The following is a 25,011-nucleotide window of genomic DNA, read 5'->3' as shown; positions in this document are numbered from 1 at the left end:
AAATTGGTTCTTTGTTTGCTTGGAGTACTAAGTACCTGCTCGACAGATGGCGCTGTTGATGTACACCCCCACCTGCATAGCGATCGCTGGCGTATTTTGACCGTAGGTTTTTCTGTCGAGCAACAGAGTTGCAGCTATATGATCACCGGGTAAGTATATTCAAAAATTTATTTTATTAATAAAAATAACATATTAAATGACCCTCCCTTCCTCCCCAATAGAGACGCAGTGGGATGAGAAGAAATTGAAGGTTTTGTTTACATTCGAGAGTGGTATCTGGCCGACAGTTGGCGCTGGTGGGCACACCCGCAACCTGCATAGCGATCGCTCGCGAGTTTTTTATGTATGTGTCTGTCGAGCAACAGAGTTGCAGCTATTATATATTCACCGGGTAAGTATATTCAAAAATTTATTTTATAATTAAAATATAATTTTTCTGTCTCGTAGTGTTAATGTACTCTTACCATTATTCTTTCCATAGCTGTTTCAGTTCTAACTAGCTTATGTTCTAAGGTTTAAGTAAGGCTCCCAAATTTTTCATGCCTAAGTTAATAATGGTAGGATCATCTCATTAAATACTTTTCTTTTTAGAGCAAGTGGCATTTTAATTTTCATAATCTCAATTTTTTTTTTACTAAATGCTCTCCATCCAATGCTTATCCTTATTTTAATTTTTGTCTCTTGGCCTTGGGAAACTCTTACTGTCTGTCTTTAGTATATATATTCATCAGCAATCTCTAGAGGCTTGTCCATAGCTCTTATTTGTTGTCTCTGCATTTTTATTGAACATTATCTTAGTTTTACTCATTCATTTTCAGTCCTACATTTCTGCTTTCTTTATTCAAATCTTCTATCATCTTTTGTAATTCCTCCCAGGATTCATTAAATACAACTAGGCTAAGTCATCTGCAAATCTTAACTTGGTAAAGTATTCCCCAATAATATTATAATATTAATTCCTACATTTTCCCCATCTAAATTCTTGAAAACTACTATGTATGCTGTGAATAATTCTGGATATGAATATACTGTGTGTATATATATTCATATATATATATATATATATATATATATATATATATAGTATATATATATATATATAGTATATATATATATATATATATATATATATATATATATATATATATATATATATATATATACTGTATAGTTAAAAGGTTTCTATCGTTTGGAAACAATACAAATTATTTTCGAATGTCATGTTTAATGAAATGCAGAGAGAACAAATAATGTTTATGGACAAACCTCTAGAAATTGTTAATGAATATTGCACACATACTTAGGATGGACAGTGTATCCCAAGTCAAGAGAGGTCAATTAACCCTTTTACCCCCAAAGGACGTACTGGTACGTTTCACAAAAGCCATCCCTTTACCCCCATGGACGTACCGGTACGTCCATGCAAAAAAATGCTATAAAAAATTATTTTTTCATATTTTTGATAATTTTTTAAGAAAATTCAGGCATTTTCCAAGAGAATGAGACCAACCTGACCTCTCTATGACAAAAATTAAGGCTGTTAGAGCAATTTAAAGAAAATATGCTGCAAAATGTGCTGGGGAAAAAATAACCCCTTGGGGGTTAAGGGTTGGAAATTTCCAAAGAGCCTGGGGGTAAAAGGGTTAAAAGAAGGATAAGCATGGGATGGTGAACTATTGGTAAACAAAATGAGATAATTAAATGTAAAACAGCACTTTTTAAACACAAGACTTACCCGGTACTTATATATATAGCTTACGTCCCTGACGTCAACGGCAGAAAATTCGAAACTCGCGCCAACCGCCAGTTGGATAGCCAGGTGTACCACCCCTGCACCCTAGCGAGGTACCTGGGAACCATTCCAGTGACCCTCATATATTCCCTGCCGTCGCTAGCGGCGATACGTGAATTCTACTCCGTCATTACTGATCGTTTTTTTGGTGAAGTACAAATCTTTGGTTATTGACTCCCGCTTGTTTTTGATCACGCTTTGGATATTTCTTGGTTTTGTTGGGATTAGATGATTTTTGACCTTTGCTTGTCTTAATTCTCTTTAAATTTTCAAAATGGCCACACCCCCTATTACTTTTAGGTTATGTGTGACTAGTGGGTGTAAGACCCGTATGGGTAAGGCCTCTCTTGACCCCCATTCTCTCTGTGTTGCATGTAGGGGTAAAGAGTGTGATTTAGGTGATCGCTGTGACGAATGTGTTTTGCTGTCAGAGCATGAATGGATTGATTTTGATAAATACAGGCATAAACTTAAAAGGGATAGATTGAGGCGAAGTTCTTCTCGCTCTTCTAGAGATATTTCCTCCTCCCATATCATTAATCCTATTCCTTCACCTGTAGTGGTAGATCCTGATCCCACTATTGCAATTGCTAATGAACCTTCACTAAAAGATATGTTAGTGGCGATTCAAGCTCTTGGCGCTAAAGTTGAATCTTTGGCTGCGGACAGGACACAGTTGATGTCCGATGTGCGTCTTTTGAAAGGTGAAGGTGCAAGTGCAAGTGCAGTGAAGTTAAGTGCAGTGGAGGGTGCGCCTGCTCGTGTCTGTCGTCCTCCTAGTCCTAGACCTCTTCCAAGCTCCCCAACCCCTGGGAGAAGGAATGTCGAAATGCGAAAGGAGACGAGAGGCTTTAACAAACGAGCAGACGTCCCCTCGAACGTACCTGTGGGCGCCTCCCAGGACGGTTAAGTGTTTTTCGTCGTCTTCGGATGACCCCTTGCCTAAAAGAGGCTGGAAGCTCGCTTCCAGGCCTCTTAAGAGGTCCTATGATACGGCCTATCGACGTCCTGCTAGTTCTAAACCTGGATGCAGTCATTGGGATTCTCCAGAGCCTTTTGAAAGTCCCCCGACCAAACGTCCTTTTAGGACTCTGGACGTTTCCAAGGATCCTTCTGTGCACCCAGGACCAGGCTTTACCTCATTCCAAGCTCTCAAGCAGCCTTCAGACTGGATTTCGCCTTCTAGGCGCTCTATTCCGTTTAGCGGTGAGGAGAATGTTATGACCTCATCGCCGTTTTCATAACGTTCGGATCCTGACTTTGTTTTTCTTCAAGACATGCAAAGCAGGCTCTCTTCCTTTATGCAATCATACCAGCGCAGCGACAAATCTCGTATCAGCGATCGTGATCGGAGAAGTGAGCCAGGACGTGTTTCCGAGCGGCCTCGTAATCGGGGATCGAAGCTTCCTGCTGGCCGATTCGAACGGCCTTTAGGAAGCGATCGTGATCGTTCTCCCAAGTCCGCAGTCCACGGTTCTTTTATTGAACGTGATTGAGACTGTGTGCCTGTGCGTTCTTCTAAGAAAGACATCGGAGGTCCTGTTAAACAGGTTTTTGATCACCCTTCGACTCAGGCTCCTGAACTTCCTACTGAACAGGCTGCCGATCCTCCTCAGGTTCAGACTGCCGAACGTCCTTGCAAACAGGCTATCGAACGTCCTTTTAAACAGGCAGCCAAACATCCCATCATTCAGGAAGTTTCCCTCTCCGCCAATTACTTTAGTGAGCGTCCTTCAGGTCGCATTTTCGGGATGGTTACAGTTGAACGAATCGCTGAACAACGAGCGATTCGCAGTACCGATTGCTTGCCAGTAGTTGACGGCAAGCGTGTTTCTGAATATGATCCTGAATGTCCTTTCCCTGGTCATATTTCGGATGTTAGTTTGGATTACGAGGAGGAGCCTTATCCTTTTCAAGACATCGATGCGGTTCATGTACAGGAACTTCTCGTCTCTGATCGGGCTGATCACGAGCGTTCAGTTGAGCCGCACACGACTCTGCCGCCTGTTACTGTTCGCAATGAGCCTATTTCTGTTGCGGTTGGCACTCAGATTTTTTCTGATATTGATACCGCTCTTAACCCTACTGCTCCCGGAGGAACGTCGCTGGAGAAGGAAGTAGAAGCCCAGCTTTCTCCTTTGGAGTTTGATGACGTTTCAGAAGACGAGGACTCTGTTTCTTTCCGTCATTCGGCTGATCTTAAAAAACTTATGAGAGTTTTTACGGAAGAGTTTTCGGACTTTTTTGTGCCTATAGCTCCGCGCTCTCCTCCGTCTGAGTTTACTCTAGGCAAAGCCTCTAAGAAAGCCCGTTTTACTAAGATGGTTCTGTCACGTTTGTCCAAGAGAGCTCTTAAATTAATGGGTGACTGGTTACAGTCTAAGAAGGCCTTAGGAAAGACGTCTTTTTCCTTTCCTCCAGCTAGACTGGCTTCGAGGTCGAGCATCTGGTACGAGACAGGAGAAGTTCTCGGCTTGGGGATTCCTGCCTCTGCCCAGGGAGATTTCTCAAGCCTCGTAGACGCTCCTCGTCGGTCGGCCATGAGGAAGACCAAAATTTTTTGGTCCACTTCAGAAATGGACCACCTTCTCAAAGGAATTTTTCGGGCCTTTGAAGTTTTTAACTTCCTAGACTGGACGCTGGGGGCCTTGGGTAAAAAAGTTGAGGCTTTTAAAGAGGGGGATACCTCTGCCCTGGTCCATTTGATGTCGTGCATGGACAAGGCCTTGAGGGATGGTGCTAATGAACTTGCAGCTCTTTTTTCCGCAGGCATCCTTAAGAAAAGAGACCAACTTTGCTATTTTCTTTCGCCGGGGGTGACTCCCTTCCAGAAGTCCGAACTTTTATATGCTCCTCTTTCTCCATTACTGTTTCCGCAAGAACTTATCAGGGAGATCTCTGCAGCTTTAGCTCAGAAGGCCACTCAGGATCTTGTCTCCAAGTCCACTAGAAACGCTTTGCCTTCCTCTTTTATCAGCCGCAAGTCTAAGGAAGATACTTTTCCTAAGTTTTCCCAGCCCTTTCGAGGAAGAACTTCTAGTAGGGGTAGCTCCAGACCTGATGCTAGAAGGAGTAAGAGAAGAGGTTTCAGGGCAGGGCGAAGCAGAGTCTGACTGCTTTCACCTTCAGACAGTGGGTGCCAGACTTCTCAAATTCTGGCAAGCGTGGGAGAAGAGAGGGGCAGACCAATGGTCTATTCAGATCTTGAGGGAGGGTTACAAGATCCCCTTTCTAGGGAACCCTTCCCTGGTCTCTGTGCCCGTGGATCTCTCTCCCAGATACAGAGAGGAGGCAAAGAGGCAAGCTCTTTCGAACCAAGTGTCTCTTATGTTAGAGAAGGGGGCCATAGAGAAGGTTTAGGATATCCGTTCACCTGGTTTCTACAATCGGCTATTCCTGGTACCCAAGAACTCGGGGGGATGGCGTCCAGTTCTGGACGCGAGTGCGCTGAACAGGTTCATCATCAAAACAAAGTTCACCATGGAGACTTCGAAGTCAGTGTTAGCAGCAGTAAGGAGGGACGACTGGATGGTCTCATTGGACCTTCGGGACGCCTACTTCCACATCCCCATCCATCCGAGCTTCAGACCCTATCTCAGGTTCATTTTCATGGGAGACGTCTTCCAATTCAGAGCCCTATGCTTCGGTCTTTGCACAGCGCCTCAGATCTTTACGAAGCTCATGCTGAATGTAGCAAAGATCTTACATTCAAGGGGCATAAGAGCCTCCCTGTATCTCGACGACTGGCTTCTCAGAGCGCACTCTTACGATCACTGCCTGAAGGATCTTCAGACAACCTTGGACCTTGCGGAAGAACTAGGTCTCCTTGTAAACAAGGAAAAGTCTCTCTTGGTTCCATCTCAAGAGATTTTATATTTGGGGATGACGATACGGAGTCAGATTTTTCGGGCTTTTCCGTCTCCCTCAAGGAAGGAAAGAGCAAGCCAAGTTGAAACTGAGATCGTTTCAAAGCAAGGAAGTTTGCTCAGCAAGGAAATGGATGAGTCTGATAGGAACCCTCTCCTCCTTGGAGCAGTTCGTCCCACTGGGATGGCTGAATCTTCGTCCTCTCCAGTTCCATCTCAACAGCCATTGGGACAAGGAGAGGGACTTAGAATCGATGTCCATTCCTATCACGAACCCCATCAAAGTCTGCCTTCGGTGGTGGGAGGAATCAGACAAGTTCCAGGAGGGTCTCGACTTGTCTATGAAAAGCCCAGATCTTGTGTTATACTCCGACGCCTCGGACACGGGATGGGGAGCAACCCTAGACAAATTGGAAGTCTCGGGTCTTTGGACAGAACTCGAGAAATCTTTGCATATCAACCACAAGGAGTTATTGGCAGTTCTTTTAGCCCTCAGAAGTTTCGAGGCTTTAGTCACCAACAAAGTAGTTCAGGTAAATGCGGACAACACGACAGCATTGGCGTACATCTCAAAGCAAGGGGGAACGCACTCAATATCTCTGTACGAGACGTCAAAGAATCTCCTGATGTGGGCAAGAGAGAGAAACGTTATTCTTCTCACGCGTTTCATTCAAGGGGAGAAAAACGTTATGGCAGACAGTCTCAGCAGACAGAATCAGATCCTTCCAACAGAGTGGACCCTCAACCTTTAGGTGTGCAAGAGCCTGTGGCGTCTTTGGGGTCGTCCTTGCATAGACCTCTTCGCAACCTCAAAGACGAAGAGGCTAGAGGCATATTGCTCCCCTGTTCCAGATCCAGAAGCAGTCCACATAGACGCTTTTCTATTGGCCTGGTCCAATCTAGATCTCTATGCATTCCCAACTTACAAGATCCTGTACAGGGTAATACAGAAATTTGTGACATCCAAAGGAACCAGGATGACCCTTGTGGCTCCCTATTGGCCGTCAAGAGAATGGTTCACAGAGGTACTGGAATGGGTGATAGACACCCCAAGAATTCTTCCTCTAAGAGCAGATCTTCTCAGACAACCCCACTTGGAAAGATTGCATCAAAATCTCCACGCTCTTCAGCTGACTGCCTTCAGACTATCGAGAGACTCGCTAGATCTAGAGGGTTTTTGAAGGAGGCAGCTCAGGCTATTGCGAGAGCAAGAAGGACTTCAACCATCAAGGTCTATCAATCTAAGTGGAAGGTTTTCAGAGAGTGGTGTAGAGTCAACTCTATTTCCTCATCCAGTACCTCTGTAGCTCAAATTGCAGATTTCCTGCTTTATCTTCGAAGGAAGTGCAATTTCTCCTCCTCTACTATCAAAGGCTATAGGAGTATGTTAGCTACTGTGTTTAGGCATAGAAGCCTTGACCTCTCTGGCAATAAGGATCTGCAAGAGCTTCTCAAGTCTTTCGAGACTTCAAAATGTCGGAACCAAGATTCTCCAGCCTGGAATCTGGATATTGTTTTGAAGTATCTCATGAGCGACAGGTTTGAGCCACTGGGTTCAACTGCCTTGAAAGACCTCACTATGAAGACTTTATTTTTGGTCAGTCTTGCGACAGCCAAAAGAGTGAGCGAGATTCATGCGTTTAGCAAAAACGTTGGATTTCGTAATGGCAAAGCTGTCTGTTCCTTGCAGTTAGGCTTTCTTGCCAAAAACGAACACCCTTCTCAACCTTGGCCCAAAGCATTCGAGATTCCAAATCTTACAGATCTGGTTGGAGATGAGGTAGAAAGAGTCTTGTGCCCAGTTAGAGCTCTAAGATGCTACTTGGAGAGAACAAGAGATTTACGAGGCAAGTCTGAATCTTTGTGGTGTTCAGTAAAGAAGCCCTCTTTACAGATGTCTAAAAATGCATTGTCTTATTTCGTCAGGCTTTTAGTTAAGGAAGCTCATATTCATTGTAATGAATCAGACCTTGGACTTTTAAAGGTCAAGTCTCATGAAGTCAGAGTGGTGGCAACGTCGGCTGCATTCAGGCAGAACAGATCTCTACAAAGCATAATGGACACGACCTTCTGGAGGAGCAAATCCGTGTTTGCGTCGTATTATTTGAAAGGTGTTCAGACTTGTTATGAGGACTGTTTCACTCTGGGTCCATTCGTAGCAGCGAGTGCAAGTGAAGGATCCACCACTATGTTCCCATAATCCCAATAACCTTTTCTTCTCTTGGTACTTTTAATTGTTTTTATGGTTGTTTGTGGAGATTGTGTCAGTCTTCCACAATCATTGATTTTGTCAGGTGGTCATGTTTGTGCCTTGAGAGCACCTGGAATTGGTTATTGGAGGAGGTTCTGTCATGATGAGGATTTGACACCGGTTTGACAGTCCCTTCGAGATCTTCAGCCCCCTGGGAGGATTGCTGGATCTCATAAGGCTAGCAGACATAATGAGGCAGAGTATCATTGAAGTCAGCTTCCTTATCAGGTACGAACCCTTAAGTTTTGTTTTAATTAACTCTTAAGTAGAGTTCCAGATATGCTAGCTGTCTCTAACCCTCTACCAAAGGTGTTAATCAGCTATATATATAACTACCGGGTAAGTATTGTGTTTAAAAATTATATTTTCATTAATAAAATAAATTTTTGAACATACTTATCCGGTAGTTATATATAATTTTAGTCCCACCCTCCTCCCCTCTAGAGACTAGAGGCATGGAATATATGAGGGTCACTGGAATGGTTCCCAGGTACCTCGCTAGGGTGCAGGGGTGGTACACCTGGCTATCCAACTGGCGGAGTTTCGAATTTTCTGCCGTTGACGTCAGGGACGTAAGCTATATATACAGTATATAACTACCGGGTAAGTACAGTATGTTCAAAAATTTATTTTATTAATGAAAATATCATTTCTCTAAAAAGGAAAGTATTTAATCAGACAGTCCTCTCAGTATTAACTTATGATAACTTATGCATCAGAAACTTGGAACCTTACTAAAGTCTTAGAACATAAGCTAGTTACAACTCAAAGTGCAATAGAAAGAATAATGATGGAAATAATTCTAAGAGACAGAAAAAGAGCACCATGGATATGAGAGCAAACTAAAGTAGAGGATATTCAAATAATACATATATGAAAAAGAAATGGACATGGGCAGGGCATAACATGAGAATGACATGATAGATGGACATTTATATTTATAGAGATGGCAAACAAAAGATGAGAAAACAATGAATTGGTGAGCTAAGAAAATTTGCGGGTATAGACTGGCATAGAAAGACCATAAACAGACGCGAGTGGAAGGTAATGTTCGAGGCCCTTGTCCTGCAGTGGACAGCTAAGACTGATAATTGATGATGATTACACACACACACACACACATATATATATATATATATATATATATATATATATACAGTATATATATATAATATATATACAGTACTGTATATATATATATATATATATATATATATATATATATATATATATATATATATATATATATATATATATACATATATATATATGTATATATATATATATATATATATATATATATATATATATATATATATATATATATATATATATATATATATATAATTGCAAATTATTTAATGTGACAGTGCAAGCACTAGTAGGTATGAGTTTTGATGGTTAGATTAAGTTATTTCAAGGTAAGCTACACTTACTTTCAGCCTATTGGATTAAGATTTAGAATGTTCTATCATTACTGCCATGAAAGATACTGAGGTTACACAAAAATTAATCTTATGTTTGTTTTATCTATGCATGTTTTTAGGGTTTTGAGTTTTGAGGACAAAATGGCCTCTCCAGGAACGCACAAGAAACCAAAACCGAAATCAAAGCGACAAGAAGCCTCCAGGAGGTGAGACTTCTTTTTTACATTGTTGGTACACCATTTAAATTAATAGTAGCTCCTAAGGTTATTGAATTGTTTGGTGGTATGTCCTGATCAGTAACAAAATTTGTTAAGTAGTAAAGACCCTGTAGCATAGCCTACACTTGAGTTTTCAATATATTCCACAGTAATTCTATATAATTTCTGATTAAAATAAACTAAAAATTTGTTCCTAAACAAATACAACCCTTCATCCTTCAATAGGAGTATGCTTTCAGTGAAGTTGGATACGGCTCTTAAAACTTAACAAGGTGGTGGTCATTAGCTGGATGGTGGCTGGTTAGCCCTGCCCACCTGACAGGCCACTGAGCTCCCACTTTCCTTTCACCTGCTGGATAATACAGACTTACTTCCCCATTTGGCTGTTTCAAGCTTTTTCTTTTTCTTTTTCTTTTAGATAGATGTGTTGTAAAATCCTTCATCTGATAGCTCCTGAGGGATGACGAGATTACCGCCAAGGAAGATTAACAGCCCAGCAGAAGGATTGTAGTGAACAAGCTCCTCCCTTATACGAGCAGTGTGAAGACGTATGCAGACAGTCTTGACACCGTCACCGAGGCAGCTCTCCATGTGCAAAGTCTCCACTCGTACAGTGTCAGACCGTACTGCCTTCATGCACACCTGAGATCCATGGGCTTGGTATCCACGTTTTAAATATTAAACTTAGCCGGTGAATATATAATAGCTGACGTCTCCGACGGCCCGACAGATCCAAAAACTCGCGAGCGATCGCCGTGAAGGTTGCGGGTGTGCCCACCAGCGCCGACTATCGGCCAGATACCGCATATACTTGTCAATTTCTCCAGTTCTTCTCTGTCAGTCTTACCGACAAGTTGGTTCCGCTCGCTGTTGACCTCGAGTTTTTCTACCGAATTGGTGAAGTACTTTGTTTTGGTTGTTTTATTGGCGTTCGCTGTGTTGGTGTGTTTTCTTCAATAAAACTCTTGAAACCCTTTTTTTGGCTTGTGTTTCTTGTTGATGAATTTGGCTTTGACTTGGATTTTCTTTGGTTGTTCAAAATGGCTGACCCTTCTCCTGTTTATCGCAAGTGTGCGAGAGAATGTAACAAAACGTCTTCCCAAGGCCTCTATCGACCCTCATACTGTTTGTTCTAATTGCCGGGGTAAATCCTGCCAATTAGGAGATCGGTGTGAGGAGTGCGTGGTCTTGTCGGAATTCGAATGGCTTGAGTATGAAAAATGTACTCGTAAGCTCGAAAGAGATAGGGTGAGGAGAAGCTCCTCTAGATCTTTGGAATTTTCCTCCTCCCATGCCCCTGAACCTAATCCTTCCCTTGTAGTGGTTGTTCCTGAACCCCCTGCTAGCACTCATGAACCGTCTATGCGGGATATGTTTTTAGCGATTCAAGCTTTAGGCGAAAAAGTTGAGTCCTTAGCCTCGGACCGTAATCAGTTAATGTCCGATGTAAAGTTGTTGAAAAGTGGTAAAGCAGAAAATCTAAGTGATAAAGTGATAAGTGCGCAAAATGTGTTTAGTGTTGCGACCGAGGGTTCGTCTGTTCGTGCTTGTCGCTCCCCTAGTCCGAGACCTCTTTCAAGCTCCCATGCACCAGGGAGAAGTAATGTCGTAGGACTTAGGGGGCGAGAGGTGTAAACCAGCGTACAGACGTTCCCTCTTTGGTATCAGACGTTTCTCGTCAAGAACGTCCTTACCATAAGACGGGTGAGACTAAGTTCTCCTCGTCCTCTGACGACTTATCGCATAAGAAACCTTGGCGCAAGGTATCTAGGCCCTTAAAGCGAAAGTCAGTCCCTTCAGGACAGGTCCAGCGTCCTGGCTGTAGCCATTGGGACAGCTCTGACCACTTGCAGTCATCGGATGGCTGTTCGCCCGTTAAGCGAAAGCGTAACACAGAGTCCGAGGGTCTCGGTAGAGGCAATGTTTTGCCAGCGCAGACGTTACCGACGTTACGGCCCGTTCCGACTCCCGTTGTCCTGCGGGACATGCAGTCTAAGCTTTCTTCTCTTATGGAAGATTATGAGCATGGACAGGTTCACGATGATCCTTTGCTTGCGGTTCGCCAGTGCGATGAACGTGACTCTGGCCTTCAGCCGCCTAAACGAGTGTTTTCTCGTCCGTTTGATGTTAGTACTAACGTTTCTAGTGCTTTGAAACGCGATGCTAGTCGTGTTCCTCGTCTTTCACGTCAGTCACGTGACGTGGAACCCACCTTGCTACAGTCTCGGACTGACGTTCAGCAGCTGCCACCGCAGCCCCGCACTGACGTTCGCCGACCGACTCCGTTGCCTCGCCATGACGTTGAGCGTCTGTCACCGCAGTCGGAAGTTGTTTTGCCTGCTCAGACCCTGCAGTCAATGCAGTCTCGACGTGATGTCGAGCGACATTCAACTCAAGCTGTTGTTGCTTGTCAGTCACAAGACTTTCAGTCTTTTCAGCCGCGGCGTGACGTTGTTTCCTCAGCTGTTGCTGCTGCTCCGTTGCTTGTTGACATTGCCTGTCAAGCGTTGCCTCCTAGACATGTCTCTCCGTTTCACGAGACTCGGCAGTTGTCGGACGAAGTTCCGTCGGATGAGGAAGTCGCTGATCCCCTTCCAACTGATATGCCTTTGGGGACTTTTTCAGATGGAGAGGAGCCTAAAGTTGCTCAGCCCTCCCTTGATTTTTGAGGATCTTTTTCCTGACCATTTTGTGACTGCTGCTCCTCTTTCGCCTCCGTCAGAGTTCACGCTAGGCCTAGCTGCTTCGACGCCGTCATTTACTAAGGTAGTGCTCTCTCGCTCTTCTAAGAGAGCTTTGCGTTTACTAGGCGACTGGTTGATGACCAGGAGGAGTCTGGGGAAGACAGCCTTGGCTTTTCCCCCTTTTAAACTGGCTTCTCGAGCGAGCGTCTGGTATGACACGGGAGAAGTTCTCGGCTTGGGGGTTCCTGCCTCTGCCCAGGGAGACTTCTCAAGCCTCGTAGACTCTCCCCGTCGTCTGGCCATGAGGCGCTCAAAAGTTAGCTGGTCCGCTTCGGACCTTGATCATCTCCTCAAAGGGGTCTTTAGGGCCTTTGAAGTTTTTAACTTTTTGGATTGGTCGCTGGGAGCCTTGAGCAGGAAGATCTCTTCAGCCGACCGTGATGTATCTGTCCAAATTATGTCCTGCATGCACAAAGCTATCCGTGATGGCTCTAATGAACTCGCTGCTACGTTTACGGCAGGAATCCTTAAGAAGAGGGAGACTCTTTGTTCGTTCCTGTCTGCAGGAGTAACTCCCTGTCAAAGGTCGGAGCTCCTCAGCTTCTCTTTGCGCCGTTATCATCTGCCTTATTCCCCCAGCAGTTGATTAAGGATATCGCGGCGTCGCTAGTACAAAAGGATACCCATGACTTGATGGCTACGTCAGCGCGTAAGGCTGCTCCTTCTTCATCCTCTTATGTCGTTAGAACTAAGTTCGATACTCCAGCGACGAGGTGTATCCCGCCCTTTCGTGGCAGAGCTCCCAGTAAGGGAGGCGCTCGTGCCGATAGTAAGAGAGGTAAGAGGAGAGGATCTAAGTCCTCCCGTGGCAGAGTCTGACTGCCCACGTCCTCAGACAGCGGTAGGGGCCAGATTAACCAACTTCTGGCAGGCCTGGGAGAAGAGGGGTGCAGACCGGGAGTCTGTTTTGTTGCTAAAGGAGGGGTACAAAATACCTTTTGTACGGAGACCTCCTCTGGTAAAAGTCCCTATAGACCTCTCTCCCAGGTATCGAGAGGAGTCAAAGAGACAGGCACTACAGCTGCAGGTGTCTCAGTTGCTAGAGAAGGGAGCGGTGGTGAAAGTCTCGGACCTTCAATCACCGGGGTTTTACAACCGTCTCTTCCTAGTTCCAAAGCATACAGGAGGTTGGAGGCCGGTGCTGGATGTCAGTGCTCTCAACGTTTTTGTTGTCAAAACAAAATTTACGATGGAGACCACCAAGTCCGTCCTAGCAGCAGTCAGAGAGGGAGACTGGATGGTCTCTCTCGACCTGCAGGATGCGTACTTCCACATTCCTATACACCCGGATTCTCAACCGTATCTGAGGTTTGTATACAGGAATGAGGTGTACCAATTCCGAGCACTGTGCTTCGGCCTCAGCCCTGCTCCTCTTGTTTTTACGAGGCTCATGAGAAATGTAGCAAAATTTCTACATTTGTCGGGGATTCGAGCCTCCCTGTACCTGGACGACTGGCTGCTCAGAGCGTCGTCCCGTCATCGCTGTCTGCAGGACCTTCAATGGACGTTGGATCTTGCAAAGGAGTTGGGCCTGTTGGTGAACATAGAGAAGTCTCAGCTGACTCCCTCCCAAACGATTCTCTATTTGGGGATGGAGATACAGAGTCTAGCTTTTCGGGCTTTTCCGTCTGCCACCAGGATAGAGCAAGCCTTGCTCAAAGTCCGTCTCATGCTAGAGAAAGACCATTGCTCTGTGAGAAGTTGGATGAGCCTCCTAGGGACGCTATCATCCCTGGAACAGTTTATCTCTCTAGGGAGACTTCACCTTCGCCCTCTCCAGTTCCATTTAGACTCCTATTGGAACAAGAACAAAACTTTGGAGGCGGTCTCGATCCCGATCTCCGAACCAGTCAAGACTTGCCTGAGCTGGTGGGACAGCAATATACGTCTTCGAGAAGGTCTGTCCCTGGCAGTCAAGAACCCAAACCACGTGTTATTTTCAGACGCGTCGGATTTGGGTTGGGGAGCGACTCTGGACAGTCTGGAATGTTCGGGTCTTTGGACGACAGAGCAGAGGAGCCTTCACATCAACTGCAAGGAGCTGTTGGCTGTTCACTTGGCTCTGACAAGTTTCGAGAGTCTTCTTCGAAACAAGGTGGTGGAAGTGAATGCGGACAACACCACGGCCTTGGCGTATATCTCCAAGCAAGGAGGCACTCACTCCCACGCTCTGTTCGTCATCGCAAGGGACCTCCTCATCTGGTCAAAAGATCAAGGCATCTCACTGTTGACGAGGTTCGTCCAAGGGAAATTGAACGTCTTGGCGGACTGTCTCTGTCGGAAGGGTCAGGTGATCCCTACAGAATGGACCCTCCACAAGGATGTATGCAAGAGTCTTTGGATGACTTGGGGTCAGCCCACCATAGACCTCTTTGCAACCTCACTGACCAAAAGGCTCCCAACCTATTGCTCTCCAGTCCCAGATCCAGAGGCGGCCCACATAGATGCCTTTCTGTTGGACTGGTCTCACCTGGACGCTTACGCATTTCCGCCGTTCAAGATCGTCAACAAGGTGTTGCAGAAGTTCGCCTCTCACGAAGGGACAAGGTTGATGTTGGTTGCTCCCCTCTGGCCCGCGAGAGAGTGGTTCACAGAGGTACTTCAATGGCTGGTAGACGTCCCAAGGAGTCTACCCTTACGGATGGATCTCTTACGGCAACCGCACGTAAGGAGACTTCATCAAAGCCTCCCCGCGCTTCGTCTGACTGCCTTCAGACTATCGAAAGACTCTCAAGAGCTCGAGGCTTTTCGAAGGAGGCAGCCAGAGCGATCACGAGGGCTAGGAGATCATCTACTATCAAGGTCTACCAGTCGAAGTGGGAGGTATTTAGAGAGTGGTGCAAGTCCTCCTCTATTTCCTCTTCCAGTACCTCTGTAGCGCAGATTGCGGACTTTCTCCTGCATCTGAGAAATGTTCGCTCCCTCTCTGCTCCCACCATTAAAGGCTACAGGAGCATGTTGGCCTCTGTTTTCAGACATAGAGGCTTGGATCTGTCAAATAACAAAGATCTCCAAGACCTCCTTAAGTCTTTCGAGACCTCTAAGGAGCGTCGTATGTCAACTCCTGCTTGGAATTTGGACGTAGTCCTGCAGTTCCTGATGTCAGACAGGTTTGAGCCATTACATTCAGCCTCCCTGAAGGATTTCACCCTCAAGACACTTTTTTTAGTGAGCTTGGCTACAGCTAAAAGGGTCAGTGAGATCCATGCCTTTAGTAAGAACATCGGCTTCTCTACGAATAAAGCTATATGTTCTCTTCAGCTTGGTTTTTTGGCCAAGAACGAACTGCCTTCTCGTCCTTGGCCTAAATCCTTTGAAATACCTAGTCTGTCAGAAATCGTAGGTAATGAAGTTGAAAGAGTGCTGTGTCCCGTGAGAGCTCTTAAGTTTTACTTAGCTCGAACTAAACCTATACGAGGTGGTTCTGAGGCCTTATGGTGCTCCGTTAAGAAGCCCTCATTGCCCATGTCTAAAAATACGTTATCGTACTTTATTAGATTTTTAATCCGGGAAGCACATTCTCATTTAAATGAGAAAGATCGTTGTTTGCTTAAGGTCAAGACTCACGAAGTGAGAGCAATAGCGACTTCGGTGGCTTTTAAGCAAAACAGATCTCTTTGAAGTATTATGGACGCGACCTTTTGGAGGAGCAAGTCAGTGTTCGCTTCATTTTACTTAAAAGACGTCCAGACTCTTTATGAGGACTGCTACACCCTGGGTCCATTCGTTGCAGCGAGTGCAGTAGTGGGTGAGGGTTCTACCACTACATTCCCTTAATCCCAATATCCTTTTAATCTTCTCTTGAAATGTTTTTTAATCTTGTCTTGGGTTGTTCGGAAGACTAGGAAGTCTTTCGCATCCCTTTTGATTTGGCGGGTGGTCAAATGTTGTTTCTTGAGAGCGCCCAGATTAAGGGTATTGATGAGGTCCTGTTATAGGGGTGTTCGCCCTGGATATAACAGCTCCTGGAAGTCTTTCAGCATCCTGGAAGGATGGCTGGGCTTCGTGAGGAAAGCGGACTAATGAGGCAGAGTAATCATCAGAGTCAGCTTCCTTACCAGGTACCTATACTTAAGTTGGTTTTTTATGAAATATTTGTCAAAAAACTCTTGAGCATATACGCCTTTATTGTATTAATACTGGTCTCTACCCACCACCATGGGTGTGAATCAGCTATTATATATTCACCGGCTAAGTTTAATATTTGAAAATGATATTTTCCTTATAAAATAAATTTTTGAATATACTTACCTGGTGAATATATAAATTAAAGGCCCTCCCTTCCTCCCCGATAGAGACCCAGCGGACTGAGAAGAACTGGAGAAATTGACAAGTATATGCGGTATCTGGCCGATAGTCGGCGCTGGTGGGCACACCCGCAACCTTCACGGCGATCGCTCGCGAGTTTTTGGATCTGTCGGGCCGTCGGAGACGTCAGCTATTATATATTCACCGGGTAAGTATATTCAAAAATTTATTTTATAAGGAAAATATCATATTAATGAACATGAGTGTGATGATGTTGGTAAACCCTCTGTCCTGCAGACTGACCCTCCATGCACCTGGGATCCACGCGCTCAGTCTCCACAGTTGACGAACATGTGCTTGATGATGTCAGCAGGTTGTCTTGTCATAGACATCTTCCTCACTGTCTCGTGCTGACTGACCCTCCCTGCACCTCTGATCCATACACAACTGGATTCCATGCCATCGGCCTATACCCAATAGTACACCCAGTGTTAGGACACCACATGCTTGTACTCCTCGCATTTATGTGTCAGTGATCCTAACATTGAGTTAAGGGCAACTGTCACCTGCTTCGTCTCACTGTTATACGCTGACGCAGCGAGATCTTCCTATGCTCTAAGGCCAGTATACATCTCAAGATCCTTCCATACTCTTAGATTAGACAACGACATGGGACCTGCTCATTTGTCCCCATGTTTTAGTCGAAACAGCTGACTTCATATGACTGCTCAGAATGCTTTTACAATCATCAAGATTCCCTTTCTGTAGAGAGTTGATCATAAAAAGTACCTTGATTTAAAAAAAATATGCATTGACGGAACCTGGAAATAAGTAAAAGGACTTCCTGCTCCTTCTGATACCTAGCGCTCTCATGGGCGATGAAAATGAAGGGCACCGCCATTTCCCACTATCCTAGATGGTCAACAGAAGGAACCTATGTAAGCGCATCTGCTCACCTTCCCCTATGTTCCTGTATATTCTTTTTTGCCTATTGCCACGCCTTTGTATGTGACGCCTGCTGCACCGAAGAGAAGGAAGAAGTACTGTAGTCACTAAAGCACAGGACGAATGATTGGGATGAATCTCATGAGACATCAACTGATTCCTCTATATGGGTTCATAGGAGGAGCAGCACTGTATGAAAAGCCTACCCTCCCTGGGAGGGTGTTTCTGCTACCAGTGCTAGGTCTAATGCAAGGCCATGCACAAATACCACTGGTCATAACGTTGGCAGCTGCCCTTTTGCCTCTACTTTGCTGAGACATTTCTCTGATGCCGAGGCTTCAAAAAAATTCTAGAGAACCAATGGTACGTATCAAGAACATATCCACTTTGGGAGACAGTCCTAGTACGTTCTTCCCTCGCGTACACTTCATATCCAGGATGCTTCCTTCCCCAAAAATACGGTTCAGTATGTGGCACTGGTCAGGACATTGTCAGCCAACCTCGTCCTTCTCCTGCCCCGGGACGATTCAGTGACGCCCACGCTTCGATGAATGGCGAGAGAATCACCAGTATGTACTGTGAATGTATCCACTTGGTAAGACAATCCTAGTAGGCTCTCACCATGTACATGACGCAAGATGTGTCGTACTAGGAATGTTTTATTCCTAGAGAATACATTTTGTTACATGGTACCGGTGTTCACACACTATCACTGCTCAATCTTTTATGATACTGAACACACACACACACACACCATTGAGCTGGATGGTAGGCACTGCCCTTGTCCCCTTTCCTCTTCAGAGTTCTAGAGATAACAACCCAGCAGGAGCATGGTGAAATGCACGATCATTGAGCAGCACGAAAATATCGTTAGTAGAACGTCATGTCCCAGCTGACTGATCCCATGACAGGATCACCATGGGCCCATCCTTTCATATTGCCACCGATCTCCACACATTCTCTCACCATTTTAGCTGTCTCGGTGTGACCATTCACCTAAGAATTGGTTTTCTACGTGCTCGTCAGACAGTGCGATGGAACACATTGCAATTGAATCTCTCGCACCTGTTCTTTAATAACTTTATGGTTACAAAACTTCTGGCATCTGCTTCATTCCAGCTTTTTTCTGTTTACAATACTGATGAAAGAGGAACATATGATAATTTTCCTCCCATGTATGGGCTACAAGATCGTCCTTTCGTCAGCACAGAGGTTTCCACGTGGTCTTGTCTTTGTGTTTTGTGTCTCGAGAATGTTTCAGTTGTGTTCTCTCCCTATAACACAGGATTCTCTGTGCTTGTTCTTTATGATCACCATTTCCTATGAGATCGGCCACTCACTGCGAACGGGAATCATGCGATCAGGATCCATACTATAGAAGCCATGCAATCGGGTGTCATGAGAACTGGAACCACATGATTGGAATTTACGCTCATTCTTCGAGTGATCTTCACACCTGTCACCTAGTGTTTGTTCCTTTCCAGGGCTCCAGCTCAGATGTCTTTCAACATGCTGGAATGTTTCAATGCTCGAGATCTTATGATGCACTGAGATTGTTCCAGGACATGAGATCTTCTCATGCTCTGAGGTTTTACTAGGCATCGAGATTTTCCAACTTTGGAACAAGCACCAAGATGTCACATCGTGCTCACACAGTTGTTGACAAAGATGCTAGCCAACCATAATGTCGAGAGAATCATCGACTTTACGGCACCTGACTTTAGTCTGTTACCTACAAGGCAGAAATCATCAGAACTTAGTCTACAAATACCAAGATCTTTACACCCATTTGTGAGTTGTCAACGAGACATCTTTCCTTAACAGAAAAACTAGTTCCTCACGGCCGGCTCCCCAGCAATCACTGCAGTAGTACCTGAAGTCTTACTAGTCAGCAGCTATCATTCCCAGTACCTTCTTGTTTTGTTGGAGGAGGAACAAGGAACAATCTATAACGGTAGCTGCATGATGGTCCTCATAGATGGAACTCCTCACCTACAAGGAATCTGTGGGCCAGACATATTTGGGAAGGGATGGGGCACCTACCTGAATATCTTACAGTATTTGTCACAGAGATATAATGCACATTAGAAACGCTCCTGCCTTTTAACCTACTGGTAATGCATGCAATGTTGCTACTTTCCAAGCTTTCCAACATGTTTGGTAAAACACTCTGTAACGTTAATTAACTGCAATGCTTCCCTTTGTGACTTGTCAGCAGAGGCTCATTTCACAGACTTATCAAGCAGGTACACTCTAAGAAAGTTGTCAATATGATAAAGTTGTTTGCAAGGTTCATCCAGGCAGGACTGTTTGAGCAAACATAATCAGTTAACAGGGACTTGGTCTAAGGGTCACTTGTGATCCCTAAATCACTGCATGGCAGAGAGACTTCTTACCTCAGGTTTTCACCATCTCACCACTCAGTTGAACAAGAAACTTCCTACTTCCCTAGGAATTCTAGAGGCTTACTCTTTTACACTCGTTTTATAATTTGCCCAATTACTCAACAGCTGGTTTAAAGGCCACAGTGGTAAGGGACAGTAACACTGCCCTACCAAGCAGGACAATGCCCTAGAGACTGACCATATATATACATATCATCAGCACCCAAGGCCCCTCTCCACCCAAGCTAGGACCAAGGATGGCCAGGCAATGGCTACTGATGACTCAGCAGATAGACCTATAGGCTCCCCCAAACCCTCCATCCTTAGCTCACAAGGATGGTGAGGTTGCAGCATCCAAAGAAACTAACGAGTTTGAGCGGGACTCGAACCCTAGTCTGGCATTCAGCATGACCATGATTGCTCCCATGAAACCACATGCTGAATGGTATCTGGATCAACTGTTTTCTTTTTTCTTTGGGGAAGCTCCTCAATCTTTGCGGTGAAGGATCCAGGTTTTACGAATAGGACCTGTCTGGCCTCTTTGTGAGAATTGTCAAGACCCATGAGGAGTTCCTAGGGAGCTCAAGTGCCATGGAATGTTTTGCAAGTTTTCTGGTGTCTCAAGCAATCCCACTTGAACCCATGGGATGGACAGCAGAGGGCTTTGATGCTTGAGACTGTCCTTCACTAGTCTAGCCTTAAAGAAAGCAAGTAGGAAACTGCATGTCTTTGCCTGTGTCACAAGTCATTCTGTGGGATAGAAAACCTCCATCGCTTTGGTTCAGGCGTTCATGGCCAGGACCAGACCATGCTAGAGAAAGGTGCTCTCTAGGAGGTCCTCGACGAGTCTTCAGGCTTTTAAAGTCAACTTCTTAGAGAAGGCATCTGGAGGCTGGAAACCGGTCATCGACCTCTCGGCTTTGAACGAGTTTGTTCTGCAGACTCAGTTCAAAATGGTCGCTGCAGCCATGGTCAGACAGTACCTCTGCTTTGTAATGCACAAGGTATACTGGTTAAGGGTGCTTTGCTTTGGTCTGTCAACAGACAGACTTCACCAGTTTTGCTGCGATATGGGTATTGCGGTTAACAGGGATCAGTTGAATCTAGACCCTAAATAAAACCTGGTATACCTAGGGATGCAAGTAGATATCTTACAAGGGAAAGTCTTCTTGTTGCAGGACAGAATCACAAGATTTAAGGAAGTGGCGCAACCATTTCTTCAGCAGGAAGTGCCTTTTTGGTCACCTGGCATCTTTAGAGCATCTGGTTTCAAACAGCTGCCTCCGCATGTGCTCATTTCAGTGGCAGCTGAAAACCTTTGGGTCTTAAGGCAGGGACCCTCTCATAATACTCATTCTTGGGAGGGAGGGAGGGACAAGAGCAGAAGAAATATCTGAGTTGGTGTAGTATAGACTCCAACCTTCTTAGATGTGTAGACTTTCTCCTCCACCAGATTTGATGCTCTTCACTAATGTATCAAAAGGGCAGGGGCCTCACCTGCCCCAACATATGGCCTCCATACTGTGGTCCGAGATCTGCTATACCACATAAACCCCCTGGAGTTGAGAGTGACGTTTCTTTCTCTTAAACACTTTCAACAGCTCCTTTCAGGCCACATGGTAGTGTTGATGAGTGACAACACAATCATGATGGCATACCTATACAAGCAAGGAGGTACTATTTCATGGCAACTTTGCCAATTATCCATCGAAATCATGCAATAGATGGAGGACAACGCAACTTCTCTGTAAGCCCAGTTCATAGCAGGCAAGGAGAACATCTTGGCAGACAATCAGTGCAAGAGGAGTCAGATAGTTTAATGTGAATGGTCTTTGAATCCTTGCATAGCAAACATAGTAAATACTTTATTGGGTTCACCAGTACTAGACCTTTTTGCAATGTCCTTTAACCGGAAACTTCCAGTGCACTGTACTGCTAGCCGGTATCAAACCCACCTGGGGCATTTTAGGATGCCTTCCAACACCCATAGGACAATCTGGATGTATACGTGTTCGCCCTGCTCTGCCTCTCGAGGAAATTCTTTAACAGGGTAAGATCAGCAATTAACCAATTTATGACTGATAGCTTTGCTATGGTTGCAGGCAGAATGGTACCCAGATCTTCTACTGCTTTTGACAGAGGTCCGAGGGATTTGCCTTCCCTTCCTGACCTGTGAGCATGTCCTCACTCAGAGAGGGTTTTCGTGACCAGTAGCGAAACGGATGTCAGGGTACCTCATGAGGTCAGCAACCTTAGTCTACCAGGCTAAGTGGGCGATCTTTTGTTGTTGGTGTTGTCGAAGGAGTATCTCTCCACTCAGAGCCACTATCCGCTTAATTGCTGAATATTTACTCTACCTCTCGGAGGAAAATCTCTGCTTAGTGTCAGCCATGAAAGGATATTGCTCAGCCTTGAGCCAGGTCTATAGACTGAAAGAAGTTAGTATATCCTCATCAGCCGAATTATCTATACTCATACGGATCTTTGAGCAAGCTTGCCCCCAGTCGTAAGTGAGAACACCTTGAAACGTCACTGTCACTGAAGTTCTACGTTCCTTACAAGCCATTAAATAAGCTTCTAACCGAGACTTGATTCTTAAGACGATCTTTCTGCTGCCATGACCTCTGCTAAGAGGGTCAGTGTGCTGTATCGTCTCTCCTACGACATCGCCCATTCAAGGGGATGGAGGCAAGTTTCAATCAACTTTGTCCCAGAGTTCATTGAGAAAACTCAAAATCTAGCAGTGTCTGACCCTAGGTTTTCTTCCTTTCAGATTTTAAGTCTTCAGGAAGTAACTGATGATCTTGACTGGCTGCATTTGTGTCCTGTGAGAGCGCTGAGGCACTATCTAAAGTGTACATGAGGGGCTTCCCCCTAGATGAAACACCTCTTGGTCAGTACTGGTAGGCTCAAGAGGAAATGACCAAGAACGCTATCTCTTTCTGGATTTAAGTACAGTAGGTCATTGACCAGGCCATTAATATTTCCACTTCTCAACAAGGAAGGACACGACCCAGAGCTCATGATGTCAGGGTGATAAGTACATCCCTGGCATTCAGAAAAACCTTTCTGTGGTGCTACTGGCGGTCATATGGAAGCGCCAAAATACTATCACAGCCCACTACTTGCAAGATGTGACACAAGTCCTTAGATAAGTTTACAAGATCTAGGCCCTGCGGTAGCTACTTAGCATGATGTATAGCTATCTTAGCTCCCTCACAGGGCTATTAGTAGTTGTTTGAGGTCAGAGGTTACGGTTTTTTAGTCTGGGATCAATGTAAAAAATGACTGGGCTTTAATTGTCTTCTTTATCTCCTCTCTTGGGGTACAGCATATGTCTTCCCTGTCAGTTTAATCTCAATTAAACTGTAGGTAAGTCCCATGTATCATGTAACTATTATCTCTATTGACATTTCTTCTTATATCTCCATCCTCCATACAATACTCTCTCTCATATAGACACACATTTGTAAAATTTAAGAAAACCAGTGCGTATGTTTGCAAACCTATTGCTTATTTGTTCCAGCGCAAATACAAACCTTCCACTATTTATATTGGGTATATTGTTTATATTGAAGCTGAACTAACCATGATAATTTTTAATGAATGATAACTACTGCACTCGCTATTAGCGGGTAGGGGTGGGGTAGCTTTCTTGGCTTGGTAGAGACGGACATACTGCCCGCGCTCTCCCGATTTAACTGGCTTTGATAATCTCTCTTTATTTGTCTTTTCAGATTGTGTGTGCGCATGAGTGACTTGTCCCATGCGTGCTTGTCCAGATCCCGAAGGCCGCGCTTGCGGTACCTTCATGTCCGCCCTTGAGATGGATCCCCACCTGCTGTGCCCGACCTTTCGGGGCCACCGGTGTTCAAGTGACAACACCTGTGTAGCAAGAACTTACTAATGATGCTTATAGCTCTGCTTTGGCATCATGCAGAATGGTTCCCAGACCTTCTGCAACTCCTCACTGAGATCTCAAGAGGACTCCCTCCATGACACAATCTACTAAAACAGCCCCATGCCGAAATTTACCACAAAGCCATCGCTTTGCTTCGACTTCATGCCTGGAGACTGTCCAGCACCTTCTCACACAGAGGAGCTTTTTGCAACAAGTTGCGGAGAGGATGGCTGGACACCTTAGATGCTCCACAGCTTCAGTCTACCAGGCAAAGTGGTCAGTTTTCTGTGGTTGGTGTCGTGGAAGGGTTATCTCTCCCCTTGATGCCACTGTCCCAACGATAGTAGAGTTCCTTGTATACCTTTGGGAAGAAGTGCTTCTCTCGGTTTCAGCAATCAAAGGCTGCCGCTCAGTCTTGAGACTAACCTTTAAACTGAAAGGAGCTGATATTTCCTCCTCGTTGGAACTTTCTTTACTCATACGAAGTTATAAGATAACTTGTCCCCAGTCGGAATTTAGATCTCCTCCTTGGAACGTGGTTTGGGTTATTCAGTCTCTGAAGGGTCCTCCCTATGAACCATTACGCCAGGCAACAGATCGCCACCTCACGTAGAAGACGGTGTTTCTACTCGTTCTGGCCTCGGCCAAGAGAGTTAGCGAACTGCATGGTCTATCTTCTGATGTCTCCCGCTCTAGGAGAAGGGGAGAAATAATCCTTTGCTCCAGCCCTGAGTTCATTGCTAAGACTTAAAATACGGGTGTATTGGACTCTAGGTTTGGGAGAGTCTCTTCGTTCTGTAACCGAAGATCCAGATCAACTGGTACTTTGCCCAGTCAGAAGTCTGAGGTGATACCTAAAAAGAACGGCAGCAGCTCGCCCCCGTATATCAGCTCTGTTAGCATGGGGAAGGTCAAGAGGAGGGTCACCAGGAATACCATTTCCTCCTGGATTCGGAAAGCAGTTGACTTTGCCCGTAATCCAGACCCTCCTCATTTCAAAAGACCCAGAGCTCATGACATCAGAGACATTGCAACATCTCTGGTGTTAAAAAAGAACTACACTGATGCGCAGGTACTACAAGCAGGCGTTTGGATGTGTCAGATGACCTTCACCGCCTACTACCTGCAAGACGTAACCCACAGGATCATGGATACATTCTCCATTGGTCCTGTGGTGGCTGCACAAGTGGTCTAAACACCTCAAGCTCCTTGCTGGACAAGTAGCAGAGGGTTGA

At 45.1% G+C, this 25,011-nt stretch overlaps 1 protein-coding gene across 1 annotated transcript in view; it reads left to right on the top strand.

Annotated features, from left to right (window-relative positions):
* Positions 1-25,011, top strand: part of LOC137630678 (putative RNA polymerase II subunit B1 CTD phosphatase RPAP2) — a 91,209-nt gene that overhangs the window by 13,624 nt on the left and 52,574 nt on the right. Inside the window, exon 2 of the mRNA XM_068362297.1 lies at positions 9,456-9,542. Within this exon, the coding sequence (XP_068218398.1) occupies positions 9,478-9,542 (65 nt within the window). The 5' untranslated portion in view covers positions 9,456-9,477. The remainder of the gene's footprint in view (positions 1-9,455; positions 9,543-25,011) is intronic.

This window comes from Palaemon carinicauda, chromosome 38 (genome assembly GCF_036898095.1).
Source record: "Palaemon carinicauda isolate YSFRI2023 chromosome 38, ASM3689809v2, whole genome shotgun sequence".
NCBI lineage: Eukaryota > Metazoa > Arthropoda > Malacostraca > Decapoda > Palaemonidae > Palaemon > Palaemon carinicauda.
The sequence above is the reverse complement of the archived record's forward strand: the minus strand, read 5'-3'. Positions and strand labels throughout refer to the sequence as shown.